Genomic DNA, 21,264 nt, shown 5'->3' on the forward strand with positions numbered 1-21,264 from the left:
CCATCCCCAATTCTCACACAGAAGCTTGTCTGGAGCCAAAAGCTCATCATTCCATCTCAGTAAGTGGTATTCACTTCTGCACCAGCTGGAATCAACAGGTGCATTAGTGAGACAGTTTGTAGCAGGCTGATAAACATGTTTTTGTTCTTTGCTCTGCTGCTGGGAAATGCTGCTCTTGTGAAGCACATAAAGTAAATATAAGAGAGATAAGATATCTTTATTAGTTGCATGTACATCAAAACACACAGTGAAATGCATCTTTTTGCGTAGAATGTTCTGGGGGCAATCCACAAATGTCGCCACGCTTCTGGTGTCAACATAGCATGCCCTCAACTTCCTAACCCATACGTCTTTGGAATGTGGGAGAAAACTGGAGCACCCGGAGGAAACCCACACAGTCACAGGGAGAACGTACAAACTCCTTACAGACAGCGGCCAGAATTAAACCCAGGTCACTGGCACTGTAATAGTGTTACGCTAACCACTACGCTACTATGCCTGCCCCTATTTAAATCACTTAAGTGCAGGGGTCAGGTCTGGGGCCAGGTCCAGTGGTCACAGAGGACAGAGACCCAAGAGTAGGAAGGATGGTCAGGGAGCATAAGTGAAGTTTTGGGGAGAGAGTGCTGATTGACATGCAGAAGAATTGGAGGAGAGATTGGAGGAGGCCAAAGGGGTGCTGGGTAAGTGCCTACCTTCAAATAAACTTACTTGAGTCTGGTTTCACAAGATCACAAGACAAGGGAGCAGAAGCAGGCCATTTGGCCCATCCAGTCTGCTCCAAGGAAAAGGGAAAAAAAGAAATGAGAAATGAGGAATGGGGGGGGGGGGTGGGGAGAGAAAAAAACCCTATTCTAATCCCAATATCCGGCCTTATCCCCATATCCCTTGATACCCCTACTATTTAGATATCTATCTATCTCTTCCTTGAACACCCCCACTGATCTGGCCTCCACTGCTGTACGTGGCAAGGAGTTCCACAAATTCACCACCCTCTGGCTAAAGAAATTTCTCCTCATCTCTGTTTTGAAACTGTACCCTCTAATTCTAAGATTGTGCCCTCTGGTCCTGGACTCACCCACCAAGGGAAACAGCCTAGCCACATCTACTCTGTCCTTTCCTATCAACATTTTAAATGTCGCTATGAGGTCCCCTCTCATTCTTCTGTACTCCAGCGAGTACAGTCCAAGAGCCGACAAACGCTCATCATACATAAGCCCTTTCATTCCTGGAATCATTCTCGTAAATCTCCTCTGAACCCTCTCCAAAGTCAGCACATCCTTCCTAAGATGTGGGGCCCAAAACTGCGCACATTATTCCAAATGAGGCCTCACTAGTGCCCCGTAGATCCTCATCAACACTTCCTTACTTTTATACACTATACTTCTTGAAATGAATGCCAACATAGCATTCACTTTCTTTACCACCGATCCGACCTTGTGGTTAACCTTTAAGGTATCCTGCATGAATACCCCCAAGTCCCTTTGTACTTCCGTACTTTGAATTTTCTCTCCTTCTAGATAATAATCTGCCTACTTATTTCTGTTTCCAAAGTGTACAACTGCACATTTCTCAACATTGAATCTCATCAGCCATTTCCTTGCCCATTCTCCTAAACTGTCTAGGTCTCTCTGCAACCTTCCTATCTCCTCAATACTCCCTACTCCTCCACCTATCTTGGTGTCATCCGCAAACTTAGCCACGAAACCATTTATTCCATCATCCAAATCGTTAATGTACAAGGTAAAAAGGAGCAGCCCCAACACCGACCCCTGCGGAACACCACTAGTAGCCGGTAGCCAACCAGAACAAGATCCTTTTATTTCCACCCTTTGCTTCCTGCCAACCAGCCAATGCTCCACCCATTCTGTTATCCTATCCGTAATTCCATGACCTCTCATCTTATTAATCAGTATCTTATGAGGCACCTTATCGAAGGCCTTTTGGAAGTCTAAATACACAACATCTACCCCTTCTCCCTTATCCACCCTACCTGTGATTTCTTCAAAAAACTCCAATAGGTTGGTCAGGCAGGATCTTCCCTTCACAAAACCATGTTGGCTAGGACCTATCTTGCCTTGCACCTCTAGGTATTCCGTAACCCCATCCTTGAGGATAGATTCCAATAACTTTCCCGGGCTAATCTGGGACTTGCTGCTTAAGACAAACAGAAGCAGACTTCTCAATCTACTTCTCTCACAGATTCTCCATGCATTAGTACATCAGACACACAGAATACTGAGGAAGAATATCATTGACTTTGTACAATACTGTTGATATCCCAAATTTTCATTGATGTTTTAGTTTGAATGAACTTGCATTGCAAAGCAGGCAAAAAAAATGTGGTATTGTCTGATCTAATTTCCACACTGATGTGCACTTCAGTGAATTGCTTGACCTTTGGTATTAAGTGCTAAAATGATTTGATATTGTCATATTACTTTGAAAGCTTTAGAGTTAGGAGCTGTTAATTCTCTGATTTTGTATATAAAGTTTAACATACCTTGAGGTGGAACAGTCTTCAAAGCTTTGGTGTTACCTTGACAAATATATCCCAGTTTCAGAGAACAATCTTTGCTTTCCCACTTTGATGCCACTGATGGATTCAAGGCCACACATGTGTCTTCCCTGCCAGATGACGGATGACCTTTACAAATAGAAAGAAATATAAAACCAGTAATGAAGTGTTAAGATGCTAAATATAATGCTCCAATTAATGCACAGATAATGTTGTCCCTGCAGTGTAGCTTGAAATTAAGTATAAATATCGGTTATATATGTTTATTATGAAAGTGATCAGCTTAGCTAATAAACATTTAGTTCGACAAGCTAGTCAGTATCTGTGGAGACAACAAGTAAGCTTAAGTTTTTGATACATGCTCATCAAAACATTGATTTACTAACAATGGCTTCTCTACAAGTGTTACTTATCCCAACTGGAATTTGAGGTCAAATTCATAATGGATAGAATACTAATGGAGACAGTTATAAAGGCAACAGTCTAACCCTCCAACTCTGGGGACACCAGAGCAGGAGCAATGGGGACTTAGAGCAGCTCAAGAAGTGCTTGCGACTTTATTTTTCATTTCTTCTAAGATGTAAAAAAACATGTTTTGCTATTACTTACCAGGAGCCCAGTTCAAGTATCTGAAGGGGCTTTGGTCACTCCATTGCCACCCGCTCTCGAAATCCTGGGTGCTTAGTCCAATCCACAGTGGTGTTCTTAGATTTTGCAACAGGCCTGAATAAGACATAGATGTGTTTCTCAGAGCTAAATGTTACTCAAGACACCATGTTTGTTGGAGCTTTCTGTGCATAAGTTTGCTGTCACATTTCTTACAGTGACTGTCCTTCAAAAGCACTTTGCTGAAGGAATAGAGAAATCTTGAAGGGTTGTAGTGCTGGGTTGTAATCCCATGAGTACTTATTAACATTTTAACATGTCTTAAAGCAAAACCCTCATAATAGAATAGTCAAGAATTCCAACATTCTGTAAGTTCACGTTGTGAGGTTACTTACGGACAGTAACGCACTAAATAACAGTTTCTGTGAAGAAACCATTAAATATCTGACTGGAAAGTGGTTCACTAATGAGATTATTTCAACTCGTATAGTTAAACAGTAGAATGTTTCTGTAGTGATCCAAGAGCTGATGGAGGTTCAGCAGTAAGACACACACTGTAGAATGAGTCAGCTAAAATCACTTAAGGCATCCTGACTATAAAGCATGAATCAGTATTATGTAATATTTCTAAGATGATCCTTTGCTTTACTGCTTGTAGATGATTAGGAGAAGTGAGAGAGCCTGGTGCGCACATTTGGCAAGCAGGATGATAATGAAGAGAAACAAAGGACTGCAGACGCTGGAATCTAGATGAAAAACACTATGATGGTGGAGGAACTCAGCAGGCCAGGCAGCATCCGTGGAGAAAAGCAGATGGTCAACATTTTGGGTCAGGACCCTTCTTCAGGACTGAAGAGAAGAAAAGGGGGTAGCCCAATATATAGGAGGGAAAAGCAGAGCAGTGATAGGTGGACAAAAAAGGGGAGGGCAGGGAGGGCACAGGGTGGTGATAGGTAGATGTAGGTAAGAGATACTGACAAGCATATGCGGAGGAGTGGAGAACAGATTCACCGAGGAATGGGTTAAAGGTAAGTAGGGAGGGAAAAAATAGAGGTAGAAAAAAAGGAGGCTAGTAAAGGGAAGAAGAGAAGGAGCATGGTGGAGGGTGGGGGTTGTGGGGAAGGAGGGGGGCAAGATGAGGATTAACTAAAGTGGGAGAATTCAATATTCATGCCGTTAGGCTGCAAGGTTCCAAGACAGAAACTGAGGTGCTGTTGAAAACTGGCTTTTCGATCTATGCCCACTTAAAAAGAAGAAGAAGAGCTTGGTGGATTGCAGTGGGCTTTACTTAAGTTAACTCATGATCTCACCCTTTTTCAACATCAAAAGGTAATATATGCCAAAAGCAGATTATTACAGGATAATCATGGCACATGAATCTCCAACAGGATATGATACGATATGACATATAAATAATGTCAACTTATTGGTAAACATAATGAGTCACAATAATATTTCAGTGCATCCTCAACCAATTATTAATGAAAATTTCAAAAGGATGGAAAAAGACATTATGGGTTAGAAATTCATTCACACAGCTCCATGAAAACATTGCTATACTATTGAAAACCATGGGGACTGATAGTCAAACTGGCTTCTTTGTTTCATTGACGTCTCTAACCTACCACAATCTCAAAAGCAACCTCACACACGTGCTTTGACAGGTTACAGTCACCCACCACCTCCTGGCACCAGGATCATTCTAAGTGACTGCTCGATCTCATAATGCTACACGCTGCTCCATTAGGAAGGTCACCCAAATTTTGCACTCAAGGAAAGTGCATTTTGTTTACTTTCTCTGTATCCACAAAAGCAGGAAAAGTTGGCATAGATATTTGTCTGCTCTACAGCCTTCCCCAAAGTGCAGGCATTCACAAACTGTACTCATGTCCTTATGGAAACTTCCCTTATCACTTCCTGCCTGAGGCACCTTACATAAAGAATGTGTTTCCTGTGAGGCAAAAACAGAAGCTGCTGGAAGTACTCAGCAGGTCAGGCCACATCAGTGAGAAGAGAAACAGAGTTAACATTTCAGGTCAGAGACCCAGAACGTCTGTTCTTATGTAGAGTCTCCGAGCTGAAACATTGACTCTATTTCCCTTCCCAAAGATGTGACCAGCATTTTCTGTTTTTGCTTTAGATTTCCAGCATCTGCAATTTTTTTGAATTTCACCAGATAATTGAGTATTGTTATGTGCTGTGCAATATCATTTTGATACAGTTGAACGATAACTATTACTCATTGAAATTAGTGAAATTAACTGCTCATTTTATTAGAAGTTGTTACAGCTAAATTGCAGCCTGATAATAACTTGAACTGACCATACGTTGTTGTGTTTGTGACAACAAGAAATGCTGGTGAAATTCGAAGTAACATGGAGATGTATAAAGACAGAAGCAGAAATTAAGATCATGACAACCATATTTCCCATGGTATATGCAACTTGGATACAACTGAGAGTGTAAAGCCAAATGGAATACAATGAGAAAACAGCTTAAGTGCTAGAGAGAAAATCATGTCAAACTACCTAAGGACACAGAGATCATCAAGTGAGAAAAATTACATTCACTGACAAAATTGCAAGTATAATCTCATAAGTAATAAAGATACATTGATTAAGTCATGCAGTTATTGTTATGGAATAAGAACTTAGTCTCACTATAAAAATGCCATTTTAAGGAATGTGAAAATGAATGCCATATTGAAATCAAATAGACACACCAAATTAAGTATTCCACTGCTTTGTGAAATATATGATAATAAGTAGCAATATTGGCAGGGTCTGAAGAGGTAGGATATATCTTCTTCTTCCCATGGAATGAGTAAAGTTTAGAGCAGGTTGTGGAAGAGCAGAATTCACGTGGCATTTCCCAGAGAAGTGATGTGTGAAATATATAGTTTAAAGTGAGATAGTTTATATGAAGGGTGTAAAAAAAAAGAAAAAAAAGAGCTCAGATAAGGGCATTCATGAACCTTCAGTCAATGCCAATTTGCAACACTCCTACTCAGGACTGAGTTCACTTCACAAAATATTTGTGAGAGTGGTTTGGTGATCCATTCCAGAGGCCATGTTTCACTCTAGATGCTACTTCTGAGATCTTGCAACTATTTATTTCTCCTGGGCCTCCATGCATGATAAGATGGTCTGCATGACCACAGAAACTTCCACCATTCTCACTATAATTTCTCTGTTGCTTTGAGATCTTGGATTAGAAACAATGAAATTTAAGAGTCTGACCAAGAGAAATAAATAAAAATGATTAACCTCAGATAAAGACCCTAGGGCCCCAGATCTCAGGAGTTTAGTCTTGAAACAGAAGATAACACTGAGGGATATTAATCAAACAGAATCAGTGAAAATAATTTCCATGAATTTATTAAAGATAGTGACTGTTGGAATAAAATGTTTCTCAGAGTATTCTAGTGTAGATAATGGAATATGCTGTTTGACAGTTTAAAGAATCATTGCTCAGTAACTGCGATAATTTCTTACCTGACAGAAATGTCTGTGTGTGCAATTCCGTCACACTCAACAAGTCAGAATTTTGTTGCTGACAACTTCTTCTTGCTTCATGCCATGTTAGAGCTGATTGACCGTTGGCTTGATAACATTTGCTCGTTAAAGAATCTTTACTCCAGAAAGAATTGCAGAGGTTAGCTGTAAAGCAAGCAGATTTTATTAGTAAATATATATCACTCTGGATGAACTTCAAAAAATGAGTACTAAATATGCACAGTATTCACTAAACTGCAGCAAATGGAAAGGTATACCAGGTTCACACAGCTGCCAATAATATTCAAAACCGTTTTTTATAGTTGGTCCAGCATAGTCATGACAGAGTAGGACAAACCTTGCTGGGAAATGGTCGCATTTCTGTAGTAAACTGATGCCATTTACTCTTGTAAACACCAGCAAGGTTAAGCCTTGGGCTTCTCACATCCCATCTCTGCTGTCAGTTTCCAACCAGTGAATATCCACATGGGGTCCAACAGCACTAACACTAAGGAATCTTCTCATGGATCCTATGCCATGTCAGACCTAGATCTGCACACCAGCACCTCTACTTCCTCAGGAGACTAAAGAAATTCGGCATGTCCCCATTGAACCTCACCAATTTTTATGGATGCACCATAGAAGGCATCCTATCTGGATGCATCGAGGCTTGGTATGGCAGCTACTCTGCCCATGTCCACAAGAAACTGCAGAGAGTTGTGGACATGGCTTAGCACATCACAGAAAGCAGCTTCCCCTCCATGGATTCTGTCTACACTTCTTGCTGTCTCGGTAAAGCAGCCAACGTAATCAAAGACTCCTCCCAACCCAGGATATTGTCTCTTCTCCCCCCTCCCATCGGGCAGAAGAAACAAAAGCTGAAAGCACCTCTACACGGCTCAAGGACAGCTTCTATCCCGCTGTTATAGGACAATTGAACGGACCTCTTGTACAATAAGATGGACTCTTGACCTCACAATCTGCCTCGTCATGGCCTCACACTTTATTATCTGCCTGCACTGCACTTTATCTGCAACTGTAACATTTTATTCTGCATTCTGTTATTGCTTTTCCCTTGTATTACCTTGATGTACTGCTGTGTTAAAATGATCTGTATGGATGGCAGGCAAAACAAAATATTTCACTGTACCTCGGACATGTACCCTAATGGACATCTTACAGCTGCAAGGAAAAAGAAAGTTGACTATTTTTAATTATTTATGTTTGCAGTAATGATCTTAGTTATGCAGAAGTGTTTTAGGTGCTCATTTTTTTATTTTTTGAAGAATTGTCAGTAATCTTTTAAATGCTCCACCTGGTTGTTACAATCTTAATAGTGTTTGAATGTCTGGTCCAGTGTGCACACAACCAGCAAGTGATACCTTATAAATTCATACCAGGAAAGGATAAAGGAGAATCTGACCAGTTAATGTGGTTCGGGTGCTTCTCTTCCTAAAATCTAGGCCTATGAAATTACAGGGAAATTTATCTAAAACACCCATCCTTTATTCCATGGTCCACTGCCCTCTCCTACCAGATTCCTTCTTCTTCAGCCCTTGGCCTCTTCTACCCCTCACCTTTTAGCTTATTACATCTTCTCCCCCTCCCCCACCCACTACCTTCCCCCTCTCACCTGAACTCACCTATAAGCTGCCTGTATGTGCCCCTCCCCCTCCCCCCACCTTCTTATTCTGGTTTCTGCCCTCTTCCTTTCCAGTCCTGATGAAGGGTCTTGGCCCGAAACGTCGACTGTTTATTTCCCTCCATGGATGCTGTCTGACCTGCTGAGTTCCTCCAGCACTTTTTGTGTATTGCTCCAAATTCCAGCATCTGCAGAATTTCTTGTGTCTCTATAATTTTTAAGCTTTGTTTTAGATTGTGTTGATTTAGAACTGAAACCGTATTAATAACACAAAGTTTATCACTTTATTGCCAAGAAATTGCATTGCACCTTTTTATGATGCAATCACACATGGCTATATTTAGCATCAAAATTAAATTGGGTTCCCCACAAAAATACTGCAATATTTCCCAAAATGTGCTGTGGAATGACAGTAAGATGGTTTACACCTCGAATCAAGAAGTGAAATAGAAGCAGAGCGATGCCTCACCAGTTTCACAACGTTTTGCTGTGCAGCAAACAAGGAGGAATGTCAGCCCTCATGGCTACAAGGGTGAGGGAAACAGCTCCCAGATTCACACCAAGGAACATGCAAGTCCTAGTCCACAAGGACAATGCCAGGAGGGAGATTCTGTGCTTCTGTGCACTAGGGAACGAGGGAATAGGGAGGATATGGAAGAAGGTGGAGCAGAAGGCCCACAAGGCCCACTATTTGAGAAGTCTGAAGGGTGTGGCTACAGTGGCCTCCTCTAATTACTGCACACTGGAACAATGCTGAAATAAATTTTACAAACTTACCACAAGTGTAAAGATCCTGACAGAAAATATTTTTCTAATGCAGAGGTCTGAGCACTTTAAGTGAGGACCCACTCTTAAGTACAGCGAGGTTTTCATTTTGCAATTTAAAAAATTGGAGCCAGGATTCATTCATCAATGTGTTATAATATGAACTAGTGGATCTGCAAAGCAGGATGTGAGGGATTTTTAAGCATCATCAGGTTTTTCCCACTGGATTGTTGGTGTACTATTCCAGTGGCAACGATTGGAGTATAGAGAGGATCATTAGGGATTGTAATATTCCAGGATCCTCAGGAGCAACATCTATCAGCAAGTCTCCTATAACACACACTGATAATTTACCTCCATTCTTTTGGGGAATGCGGCTGTGGATGCTGGGTAAAGACGTACCTCTGGCAGCCTTCATCTTCCTCCTGCTGCTCTTCAGGCTCTGACTCAAGGCCACCTGGCACCAGGTCACCGTATTACCCTTGGTCCAGCACTGTCTGTTGTCTCCAGCTGCTGAGATTGCACAGCATGCAGCATATAACAATGGGATGGCCACATCTGCTTAGTGTGGCGTGGGCACCTTAAACTCATCTCGAGAAGACAAATGGTATTATCCTGCTATCTTTATATTACATGAATCTGTGCTTAGCTGGTGTAGCTGTCCTGCAGCAGCTCCCACTGCTGCTGGCGATGTCCCAACCAGTTGCTCTAGCCGGAGATTTCAACTGCATCATCGATGCGGCTGGACGATTGACAGTGCTGACAGGAGACTGGACAGCAGCTCCAGACTCCTGATGGAAACAGTAAAAGGTGCAAAGTTGTACGATGCCTTCAGCACCCCTTCAGGTGGAGCACAGCCGTAATGCACCTGGTTGAGACCGGACGTCTCAGTACGGTCCCAGATAGATTTCCTCTTCAAGTCAAAGGCAGTCACGGTCAGATCCACTGATGTCACACTGGTTTTCTTCTCTGACCACTGTCTTCTTCGAGCCTCCTGTTACCTACAGGAGGACCAGAAGGCAGGCAGGGGGACGTGGATGTTGAAGGTCAAGCTGCTGACCCCAGAGAACATCAAGGAAATAGAAAGAGATGACACAGGTTAGAGAACCGTGAAGCCCCTCTTTGACTCTCCGATTCACTGATGGGAAGCAACCAAGGAGAACATCAAGAGGTTCTTCATCCTCAAAGGTGTTCAGAAAGCAAAACAGTCAGAGGGAATTGTGCCAACTCCAGACAGACTTGCAGCAACTTCTCCTTTTGGAATCGACGGGGCTGGATTTGATAGAGGAACTCTGAGAGGTGAAGAGACAGCAACCTGCACATTTTGCCTCAGAACCCTCCAAGGTCTCTTCTGGGGAAGGTACCACCTGTACAAAAGGGACAGGTTACACCTGAACTGGACGGAGACCAATACCCTTGCTAGAGTTGTTGGGGAAGGTTTAAACTAGTTTGGCAGGGGGATGGGAAGCCGAGTGATAGGTCAGAGGATGGGGCAGTTGGTGCAGAGTGTAGAGAGACTGTGAGGAAGGATAGGCAGTTGATAGGGCAAAACTGCAGTCAGTTGGATGGGTTGACGTGTGTCTATTCTAATGCAAAAGTATCAGGAATAAGGGTGATGAACATAGAACATGGGTCAGTACATGGAACTACAATGTTGTGGCCATTACAAAGACTTGGCTGTCACAAGGGTAGGAATGGCTGCTGGATATTCAGAGACAGGGAGGGAGGTAAAAGAGATGGGGAAGTGGCATTGCTAATCAAGGATAGTATCACAGCTGCAGAAAGGGAAGACATCCTGGAGGGTTCATCCACGGAGTCAGTGTGGATGGAGGTCAGAAACAGGAAGGGAGCAATCACTCTATTGGGAGCATTCTAAAGACTGCCCCCCCCCCCCCCCCCGTAGCAACAGAGACACTGAGGAACAGATTGGGAGGCAGATTTTGGAGAAGTGCAAAAATAACAGGGTTGTTGTCATGGGTGGTTTCAACTTCCCAAATATTGATTGGCACCTCCTTAGTACAAAAGGTTTGGATGGGGTGGAATTTATTAGGTGTGTCCAGGAAGATTCCTGACACAATATGTAGACAGGCCATCTAGAGGAGAGGCCATTCTGGATCTGGTACTCGGCAATGAACCTGGTCAGGTGTCAGATCTCTTGGTGGATGAGCATTTCGGAGCCAGTGACCACAACTCCCTGACCTTTACCCTTGCCTTGGAGAGGGATAGGAGCAGACGGTATGGGAAAGTATTTAATTGGGGGAGGGGAAATTATGATGCTATTAGGCAGGAACTTGGGAATGTAAATTAGGAGCAGATGTACTCAGGGAAATGCACAATGGAAATGTGGAGGTTGTTTAGAGATCACTTGCAGGAGATTCTGGATAAGTTTGCCCCATTGAGGCAGGAAAAGGATGGTAGGGTGAAGGAACCATGGTTGACAAGAGATGTGGAATATCTAGTGAAGAGGAAGAAAGAAGCTTACTTAAGGTTTAGGAAGCAAGGATCAGACAGGGCTCTATAGAGTTACAAGGTAGCCAGGAAGGAGCTTAAGAATGGACTTAGGAGAGCTAAAAGGGGACATGAGAAGGCCTTGGTGAGTAGGATTAAAGAAAACCCAAGGCGTTCTACTCATATATGAAGAACAGAAGGATGACTAGAGTGAAGGTAGGACCGATTAGGGATAGAGAAGGAAACATGTGCCTGGAGTCGGAGGAGGTAGGGGAGGTCCTTAATGAATACTTTGCTTCAGTATTCACCCGTGAGAGAGACCTTGACGTTTGTGAGGACAGCATAAAACAGGCTGATAAGCTTGAACATGTCAATGTTAAGAAGGAGGATGTGCTGGAACTTTTGAAAAACATTAGGATAGATAAGTCCCTGGAGCCAGACGGGATATATCCCAGGATACTATGGGAAGTGAGGGAAGAGATTTCGGAGCTCTTGGCGATGATCTTTGCATCCACATTGGCCACAGGAGTAGTACCAGATGATTGGAGGGTGGCAAATGTTAATCCTTTGTTCAAGAAAGGGAGTCGGGAATTGCAGACCAGTGAGTCTTACTTCAGCAGTGGGCAAATGATTGGAAAAGATTCTTAGGGAAAGGATTTGTGAGCATTTGGAGAAGTATAGTCTGATTAGGGACAGTCAGCATGGCTTTGTGAGGGGCAGGTGATGCCTCACGAGCCTGATTAAATTCTTTGAGGATGTGACAAAACACATTGATGAAGGCAGAGCAGTGGATTTGGTGCATATGGACTTTAGTAAGGTGTTTCATAAGGTTGCCCATGATAGACTCATTCAGAAGGTCGGGAGACATGGGATGCTTGGCTGTGTGGATTCGGAATTGGATTGGCCAAAGAAGGCAGAGGGTGGTTGTAGATGGAGCGTATTCTGCCTGGAGGTCATTGACCAGTGGTGTTCTGCAGGGATCTGTTCTAGGACCCCTGCTCTTTGTGATTTTTATAAATGACTTGGATGAGGAAGTGGAGGGGTGGGTTAGTAAATTTGCAGATGACACGAATGTTGGTGGTGTTGTGGAAAGTGTAGAAGGTTATCAAGGGTTACAATGGGACATTGATAGGATGCAGGGCTGGGCTGAGAACTGGCAGATGGAGTTTAATCCAGAAAAGTGTGAAGTGATTCACTTTGGAAGGTCAAATTTGAAGGCAGAATACAGGGTTAATGGCAGGATTCTTTGCAGTGTGGAGGAACAGAGGGATCTTGGGGTCCAAGTCCATAGACTTGTTAAGAAGGCATATGGTGTGCTGACCTTCATTATTCGAGGGATTGAGTTCAAGAGCCGCGAGGTAATGTTGCAGCTCTATAAAACTCTGGTTAGACCACACTTAGAAAATTGTGTTCAGTTCTGATTACCTCACTATAGGATGAATATGCATGCTTTAGAAAGGGTGAAAAGGAGATTTACCAGGATCCTGTCTGGATTGGAGAGCATGTCTTATGAGAATAGGTTGAGGGAGTTGGGGCTTTTCTCTTTGGAACAAAGGAGGATGAGAGGTGACTTGGTAGAGGTGTACAAGATGATAAGAGGCATAGATCGAGTGGATAGCCAGAGAGTTTTTCCCAGGGTGGAAATGGCTAACACGAGGGGGCATAATTTTAAGGTGATTAGAGGAAAGTACGGGGAGGATATCAGAGGTAAGTTTTTTTACACAGAGAGTGGTGGGTGTGTGGAATGCACTGCTGGCAGAGGTTGTGGGGGCAGATACATTAGGGACATTTAAGAGACTCTTAGATAGGCACATGGATGATAGAAAAATGGAGAGCTATGTGGGAGGGAATGATTAGAGTAGATTAAAGGTCGGCCGAAGGGCCTGTACTGTGCTGTAATATTCTGTGTTCTACGGTAATCATCTTCAGATCCAGGGTCTGATTTGTGGAGCAGGATAAGAAGTGCTCACGCTTCTTCTTCCACAGAGGGAGCTCTGTGATCCACAGCTTTGAGGAAGAGGATGGCCCAGTAATACCTTCACAGAGCAAAACTCCCAGAAACAAAGGCTTACTTGCAGAGTTGTTCTCAGCTCTGTGGGATGAATGGGCCCCGACCTGCTGAAAGTGTACAATGCTATGCAGCCACATGCTGGCAGCACGTCAGACGCCATGAAGAAGGGCATCATCACCATCATCAACAAGCAGAAGGGGAAGAGGGAGGACATCAGGAATTGGAGACCCATTTTACTCTTGAATGTGGACTATAAGATCCTGTCCAAGGCCATCACCAACCGGGTCAAGTCTGCTCTGGAGCAGGTGATCCACCCTGACCAAACCTGTGCAGTACCTGGCGGTAAAATCTCTGACAGCCTTGTGTTGCTCAGGGATACCATCGCCTACATGCAGAACAGAGGGTTGAAACCTCTGACCTGCATATAGGCAATGGTATGCTTGCCTGGTCAGCTTGGACCAGGAGAAGGCCTTTGACAGGATATCACATGTGGACATGATGAATGTGCTCTCCAAAATGGGTCTTGGGGAGGTAATCAGAAATTGGGTCCAGCTACTCTACACAGATTTCCATAGTGCGGTTCAAATCAATGAATGGGAGACAGATAGCTTTCCCATCAAGTCTGAAGTCAGGCATGGTTGTCCACTCTCCCTGTCTAGCTTGTGTGTTGCATGGAACCCTTCGCTAAATCCATCAGGAAGGATGAGAGCATAAGAGAGGTGAAATTGCCAGGCAGTGGAGGCACCCAGGTGAAAACCTCCCTGTACGTGAACAATGTCACCGTCTTCTGCTCGGATCCATGGTCAGTTCGCAAATTGATCAGCATCTGCAACCTGTTTGAGTTGATGTTGGGGGCCAGAGTCAACAGTGGTAACAGTGAGGTCATGCTCTTTGGCAACTGACCTAATAGATCCAACATCCCCTCCTCTGTCAAGACTGACTACCTGAAGGTGCTGGGGATCTGATTCGGAGGGGCTGAGGCATGTAACAAGAATTGGCTAGAGCGAATTGGGAAGATCAAATAAGAATTGGGTCTGTGGAAACGGTGTCCCCTGCCAATAGCTAGGAAGAACTTGGTCATCAGGTGAGATGTTCTCTCAGGGCTGCTGTACTTAGTGCAGGTGTGGCCTGTTCCCCACTCCTCTGCCTCAGTAATCACCCGAGTTGTCTTCCAGCTCACCTATGGGTCCAAGATGGAGCAGGTCCAATGGGTCATGATACACAAGTGCCCAGAGAATGGGGGCAAAAGTTGCCTTCATCCTGATGACCACTTCCGTGTGTGGCTGCATCAGGCTGTACATAGATCCAAAGTACGTGGGCACCAAGTGTCACTACATGCTGAGGTTCTACCTGTCTCTGGTGTTGTGGAAGATAGGCCTGGCTCCACTACCGTGCAATACCCCAGTCAGCTGGATGTTGCCGCACTACCTGCCCTTTGTGGAAGCTTTCTTCCAAGAAAACACCTTTGACCACAAGTCCATCAGGCAGTGGTCAGCAAGGAACATACTGCAGACACTGTGGGACAGGGACTCTATGGATACAATGGGGTGGTTCACTGAGGAAACTGTCCCACTCATCTGGCAGAATGCCTCATCACCAGAACTCACCAATAAGCACCAAGACCTCACCTGGCTGGCAGTGAGAGGGACCCTCACAGTCAGATCCTTCCTGTACAGACGACATATCATCCCCAATGCACGTTGCCCTTGGGACGGCTGCAGTGGGGAAGAGACAGTCACACACCTCTTTGCAGACTCTGGATTTACTAAGAGGGTGTGGAGAAGGTTGCAAGCATCCTTGTCTTGGTTCATCCACAGCAGCTGTGTACAGAGCAATCTCTGGTCTACGTGCTGTTCCCAGGGTCACACACGGAGATGGATATCAAACGCTGCTGGAAGGTCATCAACTCAGTGAAAGACACCCTTTGGTCTGCCTGAAACTTATTGGTCTTCCAGCACTGTGAGGTGTCTAATGAAATGCTGCCCACTGGCACATTCCAGGCTGCAGAAATACATGTTGAGGGATGAACTGAAGCTCGGTGCAGCCAATGCTAAGGCTCTACGTAGAAGGACCACAGTCTGGGCTCCTTCCACTACTGCACATGAAGGGGCTGAATCCGGTGGGGAAGCCCCTCAAACAATGAAAGGGTGTATCACCACAGGGAGCCACACAAGTGATTATGGTGCTATGTATTTTTAAAAAATAGTAAGTTAACACTACTGAATGTAACGACCATGAATGTAAAAGCTTTACATTGTTCTTTTGTATATATTTTTACCATGAATAAAGTCTATTTTTGAAATTTAAGAAAAGGTGTTATTGGACGCGCACTGGAGTGTAGAGCCAGGGAAGTAGGGTATAGCTCTTGTTCCCCTGGATCAATCCAAAAAGGAGAGCTACACTGAAACTGTGCAATGACAGGGCTCACTTAAGATAAAGGATCCATGTATGCTTCCCAGCTTCCTTCATGAGGAAAATTGAGGGCGTGAAAACCAAGGTCCTGTTTCCTCATGGGAGCCCTTAAAGATATCTGCCTACACTTACAGTATCATGAGCAGTCAACAATGCTGGAAGCATTCCATATGTGGGCAGGCACGGTAGTGTAGCAGTTAGCATAACGCTATTACAGTGCCAGCGACCCGGGTTCAATTCCAGCTGCTGTCTGTAAGGAGTTTGTACGTTCTCCCCGTGACTGCGTGGGTTTCCTCTGGGTGCTCCGGTTTCCTCCCACATTCCAAAGACGTACGGATTAGGAAGTTGTGGGCATGCTATGTTGACACCGGAAGAATGGCAACACTTGCGGGCTGCCCCCAGAACACTCTTCACAAAAGATGCATTTCACGGTGTGTTTCAATGTACATATGACTAATAAAGATATCTTATAAAGCCCAGTAGCCGATATGTCACTTGTTCCTCACTGACATCAAAGTAAATTACATCATTTCTACATGAAGTCAGTGCCTGTGTTACTTCCAATTTGCTGATCACTGCAGCATCAGAGAAGACATGGCTGAAATCTGCAGAGGCTGCCTTGGAAAGATCCTGTGATAAGGAAGTTCATTTTCAATATGACCTCAACTTCCACAGAGAAAGAACAATGTTGGCACAAAGGCACAGCTAAGTGTCTTTCCTCAGAATGTCAGGTATCTCAGTGATGACAGCCTTAGGAAACCTGAACCTGTGAATATCTTGCTCATCAGAGAAAACCAGGTAGAATGTGGCATCCTTGAAGAGTAGGCTCATCTCAAACTGGCATGTCTGCACCTTCTGCTCAAGGTTCCCAACCCATTCTGAGTGGCAAGCCTGCCCACAACATCAATGCTAATAAAAGAGTGCCAGCAGCAAAGTCATTACTGATGCACCAATTGAATTAGTATTTTAGTAGCTAAATGCAGAAGAAAACACTCTACCAGCTGTGGTATACTCTGTGGACTTTGGAAACTCCTTGAGGAGTCGCAGTGAGTTTTAAACCATGGGGAAAGCAACAAACTAGCATTATCTGCTCTTAGTTCAATAGATACCGTTCCAAGACAGTTGTAGTGTGGAGTTTTCAACTCTGATTTATATTAGTGCAGGTGGTATGACTCCAGTAGGAGGGTACCTGATGCTGGAAGAGAGCCAAGCCTGCCAATATGATTCATGCACAGACAGGTCAGTCCAGTTTCACAATGGGCACCATTTCACCTGGAGATGTTTGCTAGTCTATCTAGCCAGAGTATACTCAAATTTGCACAATTAACACTTAAAACATTGGATGTCATATGATCCAATTCCAGGGCAAATGAGTCCTATTTGTGTTTTTGTAAGTAGCTTTATACAGGATAAAAATGAAACCTTTTCTTATTTACAAACATTAGCATTCTACATCACTTCATGGCAGCTTCTACTCCTGCTATACTATGAAGCTAAATTAAACTCCCTTTGGAAATGAATAAGGATGTTGGAAAAATTATTAGAATAGAGCATGTTGTCAGACAACTATTACCCCCAGGAAAAAGGGCCATTGAAGACAACAGAGGATTCAGACTATTGCACTGATCTGTTCCTACATGCTGTGGCAAGAGCCTAAAGAGGCATCATTAAAAGCACAAAACCCTATGACCTGCAGGAATGCGGAGAAGAAATAGGCAAGGGAAATTATTTTCAGAAGGTTGCATTAAAAAGGAACTGAATTGATTAGCAAGTAATCAACATTTAATCATCTCCGTATTATGCCTGGAGTGTAAGGAACAAATTGGAAGAATTACAGGTGCAAATTCAATCTGAAGAGTAAAATAGTAGAAGTCACTGAGATGGAGTTGCTAAAACATCAAGATTAGAACCCTAAATATACCAGGTTATCATGTCTACAGGAAAGGTGGGGAAAATATAATAATAGAAGGAACAGCCTTTGTGCTTAAGATAGAATCACTTCAATGAAAAGAGATCACAAGTCTGTGCTCCTTCTCCCTACATACAAACAGAAGCTGAAATGGGAGGATCCAGTACAGAAAGTCATACCGTGATGGTCTGAAGAAATAGATGAGCTTCTACATGACTGCTTTGAGTTGGCAGACTGATCCATGGTCAAAGACTCAGCTGCCAACCTAGATGAGTATGTCACCACCATCACAGACTTTATCAGCAAGTGTGTTGAGGACTGTGTACCAAAGCTGACAATCCATGAGTTCACAAACCAGAAACCATGGATGAACAGGGAGATGCACTCCCTACTAAGTCTAGGACTGTGGCATTCACATCAGGTGACCCTGACCTTTACAAGAAATCAAGATGCGACCTTTGTAAAGCTATCAGGGATACCAAGAAACAATACCAGTCCAAGACTGAGTCCCAGGCCAGCCATCAGTTGTGGCAGGGCTTACATGCTATAATGGGCTACAAAACAAAGTCAGGCAGCACCACCGACAACAGCGCATCCCATCCCAATGAACTTAATGCATTCTATGCACGTTTTAAACAGAAGAGGATTGGAATGTCACTACCCACCCCAACGACCTCCAATGCACCTGTACCCACAGTCACCGTTGCGGACATAAAATCAGTCTACCGGAGAGTGAACCCATGGATAGCATCTAGCCCAGATGGTGTCCCTGGCCATTTCCTAGATCCTGTGCAGATCAGCTGGCGGGGGTATTTGCAGACATTTTTAATTTCCCCCTGCTTCAATCTGAGGTTCCCACCTGCTTTAAGAAGACCATGATCATCCCAGTACCTAAGAAAAACAGGATAACATGCCTTAATGACTACCGTCTGGTGGCTCTGACATCCACCATCATGATGTGCTTTGAGAGGCTGGTTATAGCACACATTAACTCCAGCCTCCCAGACAACCTCAACCTACTGCAATTCGCCTACTGCTGCAACAGGTCTATGGCAGACGCCATCTCCCTGGCCCTACACTCATCTCTGGAGCATCTGGACAATAAAGACACCTACGTTAGACTATTGTTTATTGACTACAGCTCCACCTTCAATACTATAATTCCAAGCAAACACCGAAACCTAGGACTCAACACCTCCCTTTGCAATGGAATCCTTGACTTCCTAACCAACAGACCACAATCAGTAAGGATAGGCAGCAATACCTCCGCCATGATTATTCTCAACACCGGTGCCCCAAAAGGCCTCGTCCTCAGCCCCCTACTCTACTCCCTATACACCCACAGTTGCGTGGCCAGATTCTGCTTGAACTCTATCTGCAAGTTTGCAGATGATACCACCGTAGTGGGCCGAATCTCAAATAATGATGAGTCGGAGTACAGAAAGAAGATAGAAAGCCTAGTGATAACAACCTTTCCCTCAATGTCAGCAAAACAGAAGAACTGGTCATTGACTTCAGGAAGGGGAGCGGGGCACTTGCACCTGTCTACAACAATGGTGCTGAGGTCAAGAGGGTTGAGAGCTTCAAGTTCTTAGAAGTGAACATCACCAATAGCCTGTTCTGGTCCAATCACGTAGCTGCCACGGCCAAGAAAGGTCACCAGCGCCTCTACTTCCTCAGGAGGCTAAAGAAATTTGGCGTGTTCTCTTTGTCGCTCACCAATTTTTATCGATGCACCATAGAAAGCATCCTATCCAGATGCATCGTGGTTTGGTATGGCAACTGCTCTGCCTGTGACCACAAGAAACAGCAGAGAGTTGTGGACACAGCTCAGCATATCATGGAAACCAGCCTCCCCTCCATGGACTCTGTCTACACTTCTTGCTGCCTTGGTAAAGCAGCCAGCATAATCAAAGACCCTATCCACCCCGGACATTCTCTCTTCTCCCCTCTCCCATCGAGCAGAAGATACAAAAGCCTGAAAGCACATACCACCAGGCTCGAGGACAGCTTCTATCCCGCTGTTATAAGGCTATTGAACGGTTCTCTAGTGTGATAACATGGACTCTTGACCTCACAATCTACCTCGTTATGACCTTGCACCTTATTGTCTACCTGCACTGCACTTTCTTTGTAACTATAACACTTTATTCTGCATTCTGTTATTATTTTACCTTGTACTACCTCAATGCACTGTGTAGTGAATTTTTCTCTAATAGTGGTATGCAAGACAGGTTTTTCACTGTACCTCGGTACATGTGGCAATAATAAACCAATTTATGAATTTAATGTGAGAGAAGCATGAATGGAAACTGGGTGAAATAATGAAACAGAAAATGAATATATAATATATATAATATTCATTTATATAATAGAATATATAAATGCAAGGATGAGATATGCATATAGTCGAGACAGAGTGAGTTTACTAGTGAATTTTAACTTTGAGTTAAATAGACCATCTCAGGACAGGTAGGTTGGAAATTCTGAGCAGGTACAAGATAGTTTTCTGTATCAGTTTGTCCCTGAACCAGTAAGGGGGCAGGCCATTCAAGAATTAATAATGTGTGATGGTGCAGAGATAGTTAATAGCCAAGCAGTAGGAATATTTTTCCAACTTAAATAAGATAATTGAGTTCAGTGCAGTGTTTGAAAGGGAACAAAACAGCTGCAAGGACACTAGATTTAGGTAATGTTGACTTCCATTCATGACACAGACATTGCCTGAGGCAAATCTGTTATTGGGTAGAACAGGAACTGTTCCAGAATTAATTTAAAGTGACATAGAATGTTTATGCCTCAAAGGATCAGGAAGGCTACTTGCTGGAAAAAGGATGTGGATGACTAAAAGGTAAGAGAGAAAATAGAAACCTGACATGAAATTTGAAGAAAAGGAATAGAGGTAGAAAAAGACCAGCACAAATTCTGGCAACCAGGAGAGATGAAATGAACAAAAAAGGTGACAAAATAAGTACTAAAAGAGAGAACGTAAATCTTGAAAAAGATGTCAAAGTCAAAGCAGATTTTCTTTAAATTACATTATTAAAATGTGGATAGCAAGGAACAATGTTGGCACTGGAAACCAGGATGGGGGAGGATGGGATTGGTGGAAGTTTACGACACAAAGCCCTAATTAATTTCCAGGATTTCCAGCCATGATAAATTAGACAGGTTGACCATGGAGGGAATATAGCATTGATTTTCCAGAATGCTATTTAGACTCAAGGGTAAAATGGATCCGGCATCAGGCAGCATTTGTGGAAAGAGAAAGAATTAACGTTTCAAATCTGGGATCCTTCATCATATTCCCTTTGTTCTATCCATCCTCCCCTCACCTTCTCTGCTGCTGAAACCTAACTTGCTTTCTCACTTTCTCAGTTCTGATGAAGTGTCCTGAACCCACATGTTAACCTTTTCTCTATCTACAGGTGCTGCCTGACCTGCTGGATATTTCTAGCA

The 21,264-nt window shown here is 43.6% G+C and overlaps 1 protein-coding gene across 2 annotated transcripts in view; it reads right to left on the reverse strand.

Annotated features, from left to right (window-relative positions):
* Positions 1 to 21,264, reverse strand: part of mrc1a (mannose receptor, C type 1a) — a 133,316-nt gene that overhangs the window by 81,364 nt on the left and 30,688 nt on the right. For both annotated transcript variants that reach the window (XM_052015898.1, XM_052015897.1), the window contains exons 4-6: positions 6,619 to 6,783; positions 3,128 to 3,241; positions 2,504 to 2,647 (exon numbers count right to left, since the gene is read on the reverse strand). In XM_052015898.1, coding sequence (XP_051871858.1) covers positions 2,504 to 2,647; positions 3,128 to 3,241; positions 6,619 to 6,783 — 423 coding nt within the window. The remainder of the gene's footprint in view (positions 1 to 2,503; positions 2,648 to 3,127; positions 3,242 to 6,618; positions 6,784 to 21,264) is intronic.

The sequence above is a fragment of the Pristis pectinata genome, chromosome 5, assembly GCF_009764475.1.
Source record: "Pristis pectinata isolate sPriPec2 chromosome 5, sPriPec2.1.pri, whole genome shotgun sequence".
NCBI lineage: Eukaryota > Metazoa > Chordata > Chondrichthyes > Rhinopristiformes > Pristidae > Pristis > Pristis pectinata.